Genomic DNA, 15,483 nt, shown 5'->3' with positions numbered 1-15,483 from the left:
AATACATTGCTGGCTTTTTTGAAAATGAACTTTTATTTGGAGGCATGTCTTGATGTTCTAAAGTAAGCATAGCACGATAAGATTTTGATGGAAAACCAGATATATTTACAATATCAAGACAACTTGCTTTCTAACGGAAGATATATAAAGTTATGATGCATATATACAATGAAGAACATAGTACTAGAACGAATTGCACACGTGTTTTCTCTCATAGATTTTAAAGTTGTTACAGCTGGACTTAAAACTCAGGGTCTTAAGTTGCTTCTCTCAAGAGAATACGAATTTATTATTGTTTCTTTACCACGTGTCCTAGTTTTTTTATGGGTGTATCGTCTTCCGACTCATCACAAGTCGATAGAATTGACCCTCCCACCCAAGATTATAATGATATTTGTAGGACATATATTGAGGAAAGAAATATATACGGAATATTTTGTGTTAGATAATGTACGACACTTGCTGTACTTTTCTAGACTGAATCTACAATCCTTTCTAGACTGACTAAGTCCTTTCTAGACTGACTTTACTATAAGTTATAAAGAAGTAAAGACAATAATGAATAAAGTTATTTTCGTTTAAGGTACGAATTAGAAAATAAGTAATCCGCTAGCTACATTACTTGTTTTTAGGATTAAGCCACGCAGTTCCAGCTGTTCATAATGGACTTGGAACTTACTTAAAATGGAAGAAACACCAGATTTGCAACGATGGAAGTCATCGTTTAAACACAACTGAAAATACAGTTGTATTCAGTTATACCTTTGCAAAAGCAGTAGCTACAGTAAAGATGGAAACAACAAACGCACCAACAACAGCATTAGCAAAGCTTTTTACAAACTATTTGAATGAAGACAACATTTGTGAGGATGGTAATTCATGGAAGAAGAATACTTATCATAATAACCAATTCTACTGGAATAAGTTTGTTTGGCACAATGTACCTGATTTTCATTCCAATGGCCCTTACACAGAGAATAGATTAAAATCTACAAAGGAAAGAGTTAAAGATGCTGTCGAGTTGAATTGTAAAGAAGAAAAAGAACTGGTCGTGTATATTGGTAACGTTAAAGAATGGCGAGAAAGTAAGTTAGCTGTTATGTTTACTTGCTGTTTCGTTTATATCACAAAAAATTATAGGAGAAACATTATCACTGCAATATTTTGCAACATTATATAATACTATATTTCTTTTAGGTATACGAGAAAAGATTGAAATCCTGATCAAGCTGTGTAAATTGTTTTTAAAGTCAATGCAAAGGATATTTAAAAATCTCTTAAACGCGCACGTACCAAAACTAATCCAGCACAGAATTAAGCATTTGTTGTTTTTTGTAAGAGATGAGGTTGGAGAATTAACATGGCGAGATGTATTAATATTTGGTTTGATGTTGTTTATGATTATCAGTAGCAGCAAGGTATTTTATATGTTATTCTTAAGTTTGGTTTCATTATTCTTGCGATTCGATCTTGAACTAACTTCCTAGAAAGTAACTAAATGTAAAGTTCTTTTTCAAAGAAGGGGGGTAGGTGTTGCGGGCTTGGGGCAAAAAGATACAACTGCAAAGACGATACTGTTAACGATCATGATAAACTGATAGACATGACTTGTGTGTTCGTGTTAAAAGCCAGAACAAAACAGAAAGTATAATACTGAAACAGAACGTAATAAAAATACGAGAATTAGCACAAACATAAAGCATAAACTTGTTATTGTATAGCTAATATGTTTGTAGTTGTTGTAGTAATCAGACATTGACACTCAAGCCACTGAAGGATAAGACTTCAACAGGACTATTTTGGAGATTTTGAGACTGCGACTGCTTAGTTTGACTTCCAGCCTTCAAGTGCGCACAAACGCAGGAAAAAAAGTACAAATACACCACGTACTAATTTTCCGAACAAGTGGAACCCGTAAACCCTTTCTCGGCGCCAATGAGCCCGAACGGAGAAGACAATAGGGCCACGGAAACAAAATGCTACGTCATATAAAAATAGTAATTATAAACACAACAAGGATTGTGGATTGAGGAAAATAAAGGTCTTCAAGCATATTTAACTGTGATTTTTCCCTTCTTGCTAAATCGAATAAGCCTTCAAAACTTTTTGCTATTTAGAGCGCACAAAGACAATACAAAGAAATAGCAGATGACATAGGTTAGCAAATAAATCTTTTCTTACTTCTCTCTTGCATTCAAGGGCAATTGCGAATAAATAATCTCGACATTGATAGATAATATTCCAAAGCCTTCAAAGCTGTTAGCTCTTTATAACTATGTTCTGTTATTGACCTCTCGTAACTTTCAGGCGACGTTTGCCAGTTTTTAAAAGTTTTATTTCGCTTGAAGAAAGATTTCAGGCTGCAACCTCGTTTTACACCGACCATATGATTACTGCACATGCGTAGTAGCACTTATATGCTAGGAAATTCGACTTGTCAAAAGACCTAGATAAATCAGACCAAACTGAGAAGATAATATTTAAGTTTAGGCCAAGTAAATCTCTTATACAAATCCTACCTTCCTACCTTAAAGTAGTCACTGCTCTGAAATATCATGTTTGGTAATTTGGTAATTGTTTGTTTTTAGTTAAAGATGTAGACAGAATATCTTTGGGTTTATATGCTGCTAATGAACGACAGAATGACCAGTTGAAATATATAGGAGACAAATATAAACAACAAACAAAAAGGTATTATACATTTTATATTATAAGTTTGTTTAATTGCTCAGTTTATAGCTTACTTACAGGAGACAGGTCTAGTGAAGAAGAAATTTGCTGTTTCATCTGTAAAATTATTCATTTTCTTCTCTTCCTGCAGATCTAGCAACCTGAAGTATGCGCAGTTGGACAAAGTAACATCAGTTACCAAGCAAGCTTTGAAACTGAGGTAAGGAAACAAATCAAAAAACAAACAAACAAACAAAAAAACAAAGAACTTATAATTGTTTATTTTTTTGTTTTTAGCAAAATAAGAAGACCGCCAATGATGCCAAACTATCAGTTTTATTCTCGATATTATGCTCCACCTAATGTTAACAAGAATGAAATGTTCGATAGTTTCGACAGCTATTGCAAAAATGCTGCAGGTAAGACTATTAAAGATGTGCTTTATTTTAACTTATACAATTGATACACCCACCCACCCAACAATCCACTCACCAACTCACTTTGGTAAATTGTCTATTTTTATTTACATTATTCACAACCGTACATTTACTTTCTTTGTAGGTAATGCCCAACCAAACTCCTGCTAAATATAGAACGTGTAGATGTCAGGTCAGATGGTTTTCATCTGCTATTGTTAACGAGTAAACAGTACAACCTGCTTCTGGAGAACTACTAACTCTTCTAAAATATAAAATTAAAAGAGTATGGGATAAAAATATAAATAATAAAATATCAAAATAGATTACCAATTAAACGTGTTCAGTTATTGTTGTCATTTCACGTACCCACTGAACTTCAGTAACTTATAGTAAAATCTTATGGTTTTACAAACATCTGAGCAAAGAATTTCTTCTCTTGTTTGAGGAAGGTTTATTGATAACGTTGACACTAACTTGTTAGGCAACGGGTGAGTGTGAAAAAGAGAGCCCTGAGCAGAGAACTAGCGTGAAGGTTTTTGCATTACAACTGCGTCTTTTGTAGAAAGAAAATGGCGCGCTTTTTTAATGTTGCTGTAATTTCAAATCATGCTCAAAATGATGTTTAAACAGATGTAAAATACTTTTGTTTCCTGATCTATTTACCACAGACTTGTTTTCATTCAAAAGCCAAAATTATTCTTACAATTTGGCGATTGTAATGCCTATGATTGAGATTAAATCCCAATCTCCCCCCCCCACATGGGACATTAGGTATTTATACTATAAAACACTTGAAAAGCCCTGGGGGCGAGGTTGGTTAAATTTAATCTTTATAAGCTACATGAGGCTGGAATTTTTTAAAAAACGAAGAAACTTGCAATGCGTAAGTCAATGGATTATCATTATACAAATAAGGTTCTAAGTGGTCCACATCTATAAACGACAACTGTTCATTCGTCGGTCGTTGGACAGGTATTCCTGTGATATTCTAGGTATAAAAGAGCCCTGGAAACCAGGTTGAGTATGCCTAGAATGGTATAACATGTCTCCAAAACGAATTATATTTCCACCCTTTTGAGAAAAAAGAAAAATCAATCCAACTAGATCCAAAAATTAAAATCTAATTGGATTTTCATCTTCGTGAAATTTTCTCTTACAACTTAATAGGGATTTATAAATAGAAGATCCTCTTTAAGTATTTATACAAAGAACCGTCTGACTACTTTAATGTGAGCGCAAGCTAGCTATTTATTCTTCCAGCAAAATTTTCTTAAAGGCGTTTATAGAAGCTCATATAAATGTTGCTAAAAATCGCCCTCCTTGAATAAGCTTCCGTAAATAAAACTCCCGGAATTAACAGCCCTTCTCACCCAATGACTCAGGCTTGTTATGGCCAGTCCGAAATTTATGGTCACGAAGGTGCGGCACTTGTCATCGCTCTACGAATGTAATTTTCTGTACGTCGATCATGGATGTGGTAGGTGTCAATTATCAAAATGGTGTAAAACTTGTTCTATAAATAGATTTTGTGAAAAGATGAACTTGATAAACGCCATAAACGTTTGAAAACAAATTGCTAGGTTACCATATTCTTCTAACTTGCGACATTTTTTTATTTGCTTAAGAAATACACGATCTTTAATACCGATGATTGCCCTAAAGGAGGATGGATAAATATGCTTTGAAGCTAACGCAACACATATAACATTATAGTTTGATGTGATCGCACACACCACGCAAACCAAAAGGCAAGCTAGTTTTGTCTCCGAAAATTCAAAACTAGCTTAACTCTCCTAGTTGTATTGGAGTCATCATTGCCTTGAGGAATTTGTAATACAGATACTCTACCAGGCTCCTAGAGGTGAGGCAACTAAAAATGTTATAAGGAAAACGAAGCATTTAAACTCTGATTAATAGATAACCTGTTAATTATACAGGATATCTTCAGTGTTAGAAACACTGTTATCAATGTGAATCATGTGGTCTGAATGTTTACATTAGGTAAACCTTAGCATTAATTCCTTTCACATAGCATGAGTTGACCTGTAGCTGTGTTAAAGACACTTGCTAAACATGCTGGCGCTGTGGACAGAACCACAGACCTTGTGATTACGAAGCGAACTCCATAAGCACAAGTCCACATGCCACATAGCTACACTAAGGTTTTTGCTTGTTTATAATTTTTTCCTGCTTGCCCTAGCATCAGCCCGTGCTCAAGATAGGTGTTAAACACAAGTTCAATTGGAAGGGTGGAATACAGAGAACTCATACTATCATTTTTTCTTACGACTGTGTTTTTAATATGTTTCTATAAATATGTTTCTACTCACGTTAAAAGTGTGTGTGATATATTGAGTTACCTTTAACAACGCCATTAGCGTGTAAAGAAACAAAAAAGTATTAAATAACACGTTTTTTGTTCAAAAATTGGCACTCAAAACAACTTAGACAATTTAAGGACACTGAATTTAGAGGTTACATTGCTAACTTGTCTAATTTTTTTTCTCTGCTAAGCAGCTATCTATCATGGAACAAAAGTTTTAAAAAGCTAGCTAACACTACAAGACGATTGCATTCTCACAAACAGGATAATTTATTAATCCTCATTGTTTGATCTTTTTCAAATAAAAAATACTGCATTTTACAATTTACAGTGCTTTATTGTTAAAGGATTATTTAAGATGTAATATGTCATGAGATAATAGCTTGAGATTTACTAATACATTGACTATCAAAGAGACATCGATGATAAGTGGTTGATACTGCTATTAAAATTTTAGTTTAAGTGATGTTTTTTTAATTAGCAAGATTAAAATTTCATAAGCAAAGCATCATAAAATGGTTAGTTCTGATTTTCAGTTTTCTTTTTATGTAATTCTCATCATTTTACTTAAACGACCTGCGTTGAATAAATTTCTCTTAGCAAGAACTTTAAATATTAAAGCAGTTATCTTTTCTTGTGTTGTGTAACACTTAAGACTGGGTAATAAGATAAATTTGATACAACGAAATTTAATTAACGCTAATTAAAAATCTAGGTAGCATTTGAAACTTTTAGAAACAGTTATCTTCCTTTAAAACCTGTGGTATATTAAATCATGCTTGATTGAAAGCGAAACATAAAGATAAGATTCTGCGGGTATAAAACGGCTGTCTTTGTCTCACTTTTAATTTGATGACTCGCTTGCACGGGCGCTGCTTTTTGTGACTTGCTACCTTGTTTTTGTTTCTGAGTGACTGTTGAAGTATGTTGAACACAATGGTGACGTCAAAATGTTGCTTTTCGACACCTAACATAATTTTAGTTCAAAATAATTTTAAGATAAAAACTTTTTTTCTACAACATCAGAACATTGAACAACATATTTCAAAATTTTGTTTTTTCACACCTAAATATCATTTATTACTTTTTGATTCTAACTAAGTATAAAAACTGTGGAGGTCTTTTTCAATCTTTAAGTTAGCAAGTTTTCAATACTCTTAAATTAGTTTCAATAGTGAGTTATTATTAAAAACTAGTCGTTGCCCGTGGAAAAATCTACGGGTTCGCCCGTCCATTATATTTACCCGTCGCAACAAAGTGGATAAAAATATATCGCATTTGATATTCGTGTTTCCGTAACATCATTTTCTAACTCAGCGGGGGGTCCGCGCAAAGACAGACAGACGACGGCTATTATTATAGAGACAGGGACCCGCAAAGATTTTTATTTTCGACATTGAAAATTACATTTGTATTTCTGGTATTGGTTTCTACTGTCTTACCACACAATTTCGAATGCACATAAGTTGTAACTAAAAGCGTGATTTTTCAAGTCAAAAAGGGTTATTTCATAACCATTTTTGACTTGATTAATAAGCACAACCTAAGTTAATAGAAAAGTTCTTAAAACTAGAATTAAAATAATTTATGTAATGAAGTCATCCGTATAAAAGTATGGTTTAAAAGAAGTTTTTTCAGCTAGATCTCTCTTTTTTTTACATATTAGCAAGTATATACCATTTAAATTGAACAACGTTGCATTTAAATTTGTGTTTTCACTCATAGAAGTCGTTTCAAAAGTATTTCTACGTTTTGTTTCTCTTGGTTATAACTGCATTGCATGCAGTGGATGTTGGTAGGGAGTCACAAGGTAAAGACCGAAAGTCTGACTTCTATACATCACTGGATAGCTTTCGAAACAACGGAAAGCAAACTTTTTGTGCATCACTTAACGCTCGATGTAAAGATGCCGAATGTAGAATTTGCGAATGCATCAACTCGACTTACACATTTTTATCTTATTTGCACGGTTGCAAGAACGTTGGTGAAACTATGAAGGAGTTGAACAGTAAGTAGTGCTGTTATTTAGAATTTCTTCTCCTTATTTACTATTTTTTTTCCTCTTCTTGATTTTTACCTTGTGGCTAATGTTAGCCAATTAATTTTATGATGTGGTATGTTATATTTACAGCCTTAAGAATAAAAGGTAATAAAAAAATATAAAGGGTCGTTCTTGTTTAGTAAACTTGACTTTGATTCAGAATCTCAAAGGTTCCAGAAATGTTTTAGCCAGAAACACAAGCGTGATTTTCCTTACCATTATTAAAATGTATAGTAAAAAACATGCACTGTAAACAACTTCTCTGGAGTATGAGCTTTTCTGATTGGTTAATTCTATTGTTATTTGTTTACGTCATCAATATCTTCAATTTAAGTGTAATATAGAGTGGTTTATTCCTATAAAGCAGCCTTCTGGCCTTTGACTGCAATAACCGTTTTGTTTGTGTATTTCAGACACCGGTTGTTTTGATAGTGGAAACAAAGACATAATTCCTCTAGTCTTGTTAAATGATAATAATGCTAAGTTGATTGAAAAACCTGCAATCATTACAAGTCTCTCAGGCAGAGATTGCTACGCAAGAGACATCCGTGCTGTTAGTGACTTAGATGCGACGTTCAGCTTGTTTTCAAAGAATAATTTTGGTAAAAGAATCGAAATAGAGAATTCTATTAGTGGGAGGTCTATAAAGGTAAGAATTACTCTCTACTTTTCTTATTTTTAATATTTATTATATTTTGCTCTTTAAATTTAAATGTGGGTGACTCCACTTTTTAGTTGAAAAACATGACCGGCATGGATGGCATGTTGGCAAAATTGGAAATAGAATGCGTGCATACAACGTTGCCTAATACGCCTATATGGAGTTGCTTTCTATTTAAAGTTGAAGGGGATATACCGATTGAAAGTAAGTTAGAGAAGTTTTATCTTTGTTTTTACATATACGAATTGGCTGAAAATTATTCTACACAAAGCGGGCAAAAAGTCATGCCAGAAACTATAAAAGTGTAAAACTATCCTTTCTGCTTAGAGCTCAGCATGAGAATAGGATTGACATCTTTGGTGGTTGTCCAGTTGGGCGATTGCTGTACTTGCACGACTTTCGTAGCTAAAATGGGAGCTTTAAATGCACTAATAATGTCCTGATATGATATTTTCTAGCTTATAAATTTTAAGTAGAATTTATGAAAGAAAATTCAAAATGAAAAGTAAAACACGCACCCCATAAATGTGAAATATTACAAGCAGCCGGACTAATGTTTTATAAAAGTTATTACAAAATGTTTAAGCCAGAGTTGTTGTAAAATATTATCTGCTTTCTAATTATTTTAGCTGTATTATTAACATTTTTTACCTTTTCATGGCTTCGTCAAGTTCGCGGAATTTTCAATACCTTATTTTAAATGTTGCAGAGCTTTATAATTAATTCAGTTTATTGATCTGTTTCTGGTCTAATGCAGACGATCCTTTTGATAATGAATAATATTTTGATCTTTTTTTATTTGAACAATTTCAGACGAAAACTGTATACTTTATCAGTTTTGTCCATTTGTTGAAAATTGATTTGGTTTACGTTTTACCATGCGAAGGTAAAAAAAAACACTTAAAAGGACTCTATACTATAGTTTTTAGTGAGTAACCTAAAACATCGTCGTTGAACAAAATGTTCCTTATTCTCTGAACATTTCATCACTTTTGTCCAATCAGGTAGCGTTTGATTTTTAGCAGCCACTACATCAACGACCACGACAACAACGATCACGACAACAACGATCACCATGAGTACTAAAAATACTGCTACCATGAGTACCAAAGATCCAACTACTTCAAATACAAACGTACAGACTGCAACAACAGATTTCACTGTAACACTCTTCACTACCAATTCAGAATCGACAAAGGTATAATTATTAATTATTCTTTTGCAATAAATAAAGCCCTTTAAAACAGCATGTCAATCCTTAAACATGATACATAAGTATTTGTTTTTTTCAAATGGACTGACTAAATTGGAAATTTTTGACTGGTTTTAAGATTTTAACCGAAAAGGTTTGCTAATTATTTAATTATGCAAGTGATCGTGTTTTTAATACAAATGCAGTGTTTAAGGCTTAAGTGAAGATGTAAATACGTTTTCCACGGTCCAATCTGATATAATATTTACATCAATATAAATATTATTTTCTACCTACTAAGTTTTACTTTTTTAAGGGAAAAAACTTTCGCAGAAGAATCTTTTGCGAAAAAAAAATAGCAAAATCAAGAAAAACTTTTGCAAAAGATCATTTCAGTGACATGATTTTGAAGCAATTCAGAGGGTTGGTTAAACATTAAGAACAATAATGATCAAAGTGATATGAAGGAATTTCTTTTATCCTATAAAAATTATTTCAGAAGAAATTAAATTCGCGAGAATTAACTTAATAAAATATTTCTATATATTTTAAAAATAAACTTTTGCCATTGAGCATTTTAAACGATTTAGGTCCAAAATCGCAAAATCAGGGAATAGTGAGGCTACCAAAATACAAATGACTACTACAAAACCGAAAAAAAACCGCAAATCCAAAAGAGGGCATAGTTAATATCTGATATTATACTTTATTTTTGTAATATTTTTTTAAGCGTAGCGGGGAATGTTTTACGCTTTTGGGAACTAATTTTAGATACAAGGGCGGAGTTGGTTACAGACTAGTTGACCGCAATTGTATGCAGGTCGTTATAAGAACTTTTCTAGTTTAAGTAAAAAAAGCGTTTGCAGGAGAAACTATTGCGGCCTTTACGACTTTTGGGACAAAGTTTATACCCGCAAAAAGTAAAGTCAGTCGAGAAGCGCGAAATTTTTCCGCAAAGTATTGCAACTGGAATTTCATTCACTAACACGAACTTCCTGAAATCTAGTCAGAAATAAAAAAAAATTGTAGAACTGTAATCCGCAAACACATTCTTTAATTAAAGTACTGGAGTGAAACGCTAAATTAGGCAAAAAGAAAAACTGATTTCAATTGGCACTCACACTGAAAACTTGTAAATAAAAACCAATTACTATAAATTTAAAAACCAAAGGTAGTCTGTGTTATGTTTAAGAGTTTAATTGAGCGCCTAATGGTTACTTGCAGTACGTTTAAGTGAATTGTAATCTATTTGGACACTTGCTATTTACAGACGGGTAAAGGTACACTATTTAATACTTGTTATTTACAGGCGGGTAAAGTAGACGGAGACGACAACAAAAACACTGCAGTTATAATTGGAGCAGTGGTTGGAATTATTATAATAATTGTGTTACTTATTATATACCTACTCTATCGACAAAAAAGACAAAAGAAAAACAAAGCAAGGTACGACTGAACTTTTTTTTTTTTTAACCGTGAAGTATTTGTACGTGAAAACAAATATAATTTCCATTTTAAACCTTACAGTAGACGTCTCATACAATAACTTAAGTGAATATCTAAAAGCAACCTATGGCATTCAAAAAACAAGATATGGGGGTGAAATATCAATAAAATGTTAACCCTGTAAAAAATCTGTTTTTCTCTGATTAAGTTATCGAACAACAGAAATAAAACCACGAGGTAATTCATAAATAAATACGTCTTACTAGAGGACTGTATAATACTAAAAAACAACAAGAACTCAAAAATGCAAAGAGGATGTGTAAACTATACACAAATAAGAACCCGTCAACATATAAAGCGCATGCGTAAAACATAATAATCTTTAGAAAACCTTATTTGTTGATATCTAAGTAGGTTGCGCTTAAGTAGTTTGGTGTTTCAAAATGAAATACCTATGAGATAAAAAAAGCGCTTCGTATAGGAACAAGTGTCCGCTATGAAAGTATACCTTTTGCTAAAGAGTGAAAATCAATTTTTGCAGGATTGTTGACACTGCAAAAAGAGTGGAGGGAGTCTATTTTAGTGGCGTAGGGGAACCAATTGTATTTGAACCCGACGCACGACAATACCAAGAAATGAATTTTCCCGTCACTATGTTACTTTAAATCATCAAGTGTATTATTTTTATAAATCTAATGTTCCTTCGTCTTTTATTTTTTTTAGAAGTGCAGTAAAAAGACAAGTTTTTGACGATTTTGATAATAGCATTTATGACAAGTTTATAGAAAAAATCGGCAAAAAGTGACTAAACTTTGGCTAGTTGAGAAATATTTTTGCCCACCAAATACTTTGCCGACATTTTTTTTCCGACCTAACATTTTTCCGACTTTTTATCCGACCATCTTTTTGCCGATTTTCTTTCTTCCTTATGTAATCATTCTTTATTAGTGACTAAGTTCAAAAACTTACTTGGCAAAAAAGTGACTAAATTTTGTGACTATTATTTTTGCCGACTAATTTTTTTGCCGACTTTTTTTTACCGATAAGGTAGGTTAGAAATTTTAAATCAGTGAAAAGTATAACAGTGATATATTTCATTTCTAAAAATTCAATAGCAGGCAAAGAAGTAAGGAGACATTCATCCTTCCCCCCCACAACCACCCCCCCCCTCGCCCCCTCCCGCTCCCCTCCGAAACCCTCAACATCTCGATCATATTTGTAATAGGACTAAAGAAAGTGTAGAGTTGAGGCTTTTTCCGGACGTTGTCCATTTGCACGTTGAACTTTGATAGCTTCCTAGCAAGGTTAGAACAAAATTAAAAAGCTAAAAACATTAAAATGTGGTTAATATCTCCTGCAAAAATAATACGATTCAAATCCCTTTTTAGTTATCTACAAAAAATGGAAAAAAAATACGATTAATCTTAATGTTGTCTGAAATGAATTTCAAGTAAAAATAATAATCAGTTTAAAAAATTTGCAAAATATGTACTGCAAGCGATTGAAGATATTTTAATTAAATATCAATGTTGTGCAAAGTTTTTCAAAACCTTAAAAAAATTAAGAGAAAAAAGTCTAAATTTAGCTTTCTTAGCCTGGATCATTGCACGTTTTTTAAAAGAATTAAGGAAATTTTTTAAGGAAAGAAACACCAGGCTAAAATGAAGGTCCTGTTTTTCAATCTAGCACACCACTTTCCTATTGTATAGCAGAGTATATCCATTGTCTTTGGCAATCAGGGAAATGTTTTCCGTTTGCATAAACATGCCTTTGAGATATTAAAGATATTAAAATCCGAGATGTATAATTTCCTTAAACTTTATTAAGGCATTTTTTCTACTGGTAAAAATTCATGGGTACTGAGTACAGTCGTTAAGACTACTGTACGAGAAATAACAAAAAATGTGTTTTCTCATTTTTATAGCGCGCAAATATCGGTTGTAAAGAACGGCAGTTCGGGTAAGTGTGTGTATGTTAGAAAATGAAAAATGTTTTTTTATTCTCCAAACAAACAATGCAATACTTTAAATTCTCTAGCATAGTGAATTTAAGTTTTAAGTCGACTACTCTCTTTTGTAAGAACATCGCAACTTTACCTATACTATAGTGGATTGTAGTAATCAAAATTTAGCAATATCTACAACATATGATAAAATACAGAAACATGTGATATTTTTTATTTTTAGATTCTGATTATTCTGAAGTCAACATACGGCAGGTAAAAGACATTTTTTCGTTCGTTCGTTCGTTCGTTCGTTCGTTCGTTCGTTCGTTCTTTCGTTCGTTCGTTCGTTCGTTCGTTCGTTCGTTCGTTCGTTCGTTCGTTCGTTCGTTCGTTCGTTCGTTCGTTCGTTCGTTCGTTCGTTCGTTCGTTCGTTCGTTCGTTCGTTCGTTCGTTCGTTCGTTCGTTCGTTCGTTCGTTCGTTCGTTCGTTCGTTCGTTCGTTCGTTCGTTCGTTCGTTCGTTCGTTCGTTCGTTCGTTCGTTCGTTCGTTCGTTCGTTCGTTCGTTCGTTCGTTCGTTCGTTCGTTCGTTCGTTCGTTCGTTCGTTCGTTCGTTCGTTCGTTCGTTCGTTCGTTCGTTCGTTCGTTCGTTCGTTCGTTCGTTCGTTCGTTTGTTCGTTCGTTCGTTCGTTCGTTCGCTCGTTCGTTCTTTCGACCGTTCGTTGTTTTTTTTGTTTTTTTACAGTACAGCATTCATATCACATAATAATTTAGAAGGAGGTTGGTGATAACAACAACCAAGAAAGAGAAACACCCGTCGAGAATATTAACAATCCTCTATACATCAGCGACAAAAATCCAGCTTGGAGAAATTCTAAATCAGAAAATCCCATATATGGTGACAACAGCTACGAACCATTATCTCCTCGTTCAGAAGATGAAAGTTTTTATGCGGAAATAAAAGATCAGAAACCTCGCACCTTTTTTCCGGCTGTGCCGTCAGTAGCACCTAGTGAAGTACCAAAAGAAGGAACTAGCGATGGTGTTAATGTTGATAAAACTGGGGTGTTTGATCTCATAACAGACCAAGAGCTGAAAAGAGACAGCAAGAAGGACGCCCAAGGCTACGAATATATGGATGTAGAAAACAATACAAAAAAGGGTGAAGGTTTTTATGATGAAATTTGATGCCACATAGTACATTTCACACATTTAGTGTTCATTTCGCTTTAAACTCAAAAAAATTATGTATCTATCCGAAAATCTGGACTGACTAAACAATCTCACCTTTTATTCTTCAAGGAAAGAAAAGTTCTAAGGAAAAACAAAGTTCTAAGGGTAATAAAACACTTGCTCTGTTGTTAAAATCTGAAGGAAGATAAGCGAAGAAAGAATTGTCTGTGATTGTAGAACAATAGAATAACAATACCTTAGATCATACCGAAAAGCTTCCAAATGAGCTCTTTCCAATATCTCTAACTTTTAATTCGCACCATTATGTGTTTATAATTTAATGTTAATACAACTTGTTCGCTGTTTATTTTTGCATCAACGACAAGAGTATATAATTCATTTTTTAAATTTTCAATAGTCTTCATCCACCTTCTGGCCAATTGATAAAAAATACGTCAGATAATGATGAAAACAATTAGGCAAAAGATTAACATCTCCCTCCTACTTTAAGAAATCGTTTTGTAAGTTCTGTCTTTAGTTTTGCAGGTACAGTAAGATTTTAACCTTCAATGCGAAAACAAAACCGAACGTCTTAATTTAAACAAATCAAAACACCGATAAGGTCCAAAAAAAAGCAAGGAGCGGATTATTTAAGTTCTTTTACTTCACAAAATGTCTTTTATATAAGACTGTTTTCTCAGCTGTCAACTATAGTTGCAGATGCTGTCAACTACGTACGTTCGTGTGTTCGTTATTTAAAATATAACATTTGGAAAGTGGTTAGTAATAGCAACAACCAAGAAGAAAAAACACCAGTTGAAAACATTAACAATCCACTATACATCAGCGAATTTTTCTTTGCAAAGAAGCAAATCCCACAAGACAAGGTTTGTTCGAAAAAGTAGTTAGTACCTTAAAAAAAATCTGTTTCAAAGTTCTGGTACCTTCTAATAAAATGTTAATAAACAATTTTTGTGTCTGGCGACTGTTTATGGGTAGCGATTATTAGGCCAAGGAAAATATGACCAAAACATTAAAAAGGTAATTAACCAATTCGGAGCGTAGATAAGCATGAACTAAAGAAAATTTACGTCACAAGAAAGCTTAATTATCGACGTCTTGTCATTTGGCAAGAGCTCAGGATTACCCCAAACTTACGACTTGTATGGAAGAAAATTCCAGTACCATTAAACTGTTGGAAAAGTTGATTTTAGGATGAAAAATTGTGGGTAAAAAATCATCATATGTTTGAAAAAACATATTTCACCTGCGAACTGTCACAATAAATATGTGCAATTTGATAACAAAACTATTTAAAACAGCTTTGTTACAAAAAGAAAAAAATAAATTGAATATGAAATATCATGGATATAATATCGGTAAATAAAAACGAAGAGAAAGAAGAACTTCAAATTTTAACTTGTAAATCTCTTTTCGAAATCGAAACAAGGCAATGGAAATCATCCAACCTCTGACATACGTTGTGTGTTTTGCAGCTTTTTCTTTACACTGTATTGGCTTTTACTTGCTTTTAACGAGAAGAACAAAGATTGGTTCCGGCCAAAAAATTCTACTACTTAATCTGAGTATATCAGAAGTTTTAGCTTGCTTTTGTT

The 15,483-nt window shown here is 33.1% G+C and overlaps 2 protein-coding genes across 2 annotated transcripts; both read left to right on the top strand.

The window, feature by feature from the left end:
* Positions 1 to 726: 726 nt before the first annotated feature.
* On the top strand, positions 727 to 3,411 carry LOC130625672 (uncharacterized). Its single transcript, XM_057440772.1, has 7 exons — positions 727 to 1,085; positions 1,198 to 1,418; positions 2,118 to 2,157; positions 2,589 to 2,691; positions 2,822 to 2,890; positions 2,968 to 3,089; positions 3,232 to 3,411. Exons 1-7 carry the CDS (start codon positions 791 to 793, stop codon positions 3,255 to 3,257), a joined length of 876 nt encoding a protein of 291 aa, XP_057296755.1. The 5' UTR covers positions 727 to 790; the 3' UTR covers positions 3,258 to 3,411.
* Positions 3,412 to 5,821: 2,410 nt separating this feature from the next.
* On the top strand, positions 5,822 to 14,639 carry LOC130625992 (uncharacterized). Its single transcript, XM_057441113.1, has 9 exons — positions 5,822 to 5,930; positions 7,138 to 7,420; positions 7,867 to 8,102; positions 8,189 to 8,318; positions 9,137 to 9,312; positions 10,616 to 10,752; positions 12,677 to 12,711; positions 12,939 to 12,970; positions 13,469 to 14,639. Exons 1-9 carry the CDS (start codon positions 5,928 to 5,930, stop codon positions 13,880 to 13,882), a joined length of 1,446 nt encoding a protein of 481 aa, XP_057297096.1. The 5' UTR covers positions 5,822 to 5,927; the 3' UTR covers positions 13,883 to 14,639.
* The last annotated feature ends 844 nt before the right edge of the window (positions 14,640 to 15,483 follow it).

The sequence above is a fragment of the Hydractinia symbiolongicarpus genome, chromosome 14 (genome assembly GCF_029227915.1).
Source record: "Hydractinia symbiolongicarpus strain clone_291-10 chromosome 14, HSymV2.1, whole genome shotgun sequence".
Classification (NCBI taxonomy): Eukaryota; Metazoa; Cnidaria; class Hydrozoa; order Anthoathecata; family Hydractiniidae; genus Hydractinia; species Hydractinia symbiolongicarpus.
The sequence above is the reverse complement of the archived record's forward strand: the minus strand, read 5'-3'. Positions and strand labels throughout refer to the sequence as shown.

Coding starts and splice junctions, on each gene's coding strand:
- LOC130625672 (XM_057440772.1), top strand. CDS start 791: ATGGAAACAACAAACGCACCAACAACAGCATTAGCAAAGCTTTTTACA. Junction 1,086..1,197: donor CGTTAAAGAATGGCGAGAAA/GTAAGTTAGCTG, acceptor TATTTCTTTTAG/GTATACGAGAAAAGATTGAA. Junction 3,090..3,231: donor CTATTGCAAAAATGCTGCAG/GTAAGACTATTA, acceptor CTTTCTTTGTAG/GTAATGCCCAACCAAACTCC.
- LOC130625992 (XM_057441113.1), top strand. Junction 12,712..12,938: donor TGTAAAGAACGGCAGTTCGG/GTAAGTGTGTGT, acceptor TTTTATTTTTAG/ATTCTGATTATTCTGAAGTC. Junction 12,971..13,468: donor CTGAAGTCAACATACGGCAG/GTAAAAGACATT, acceptor ATAATAATTTAG/AAGGAGGTTGGTGATAACAA.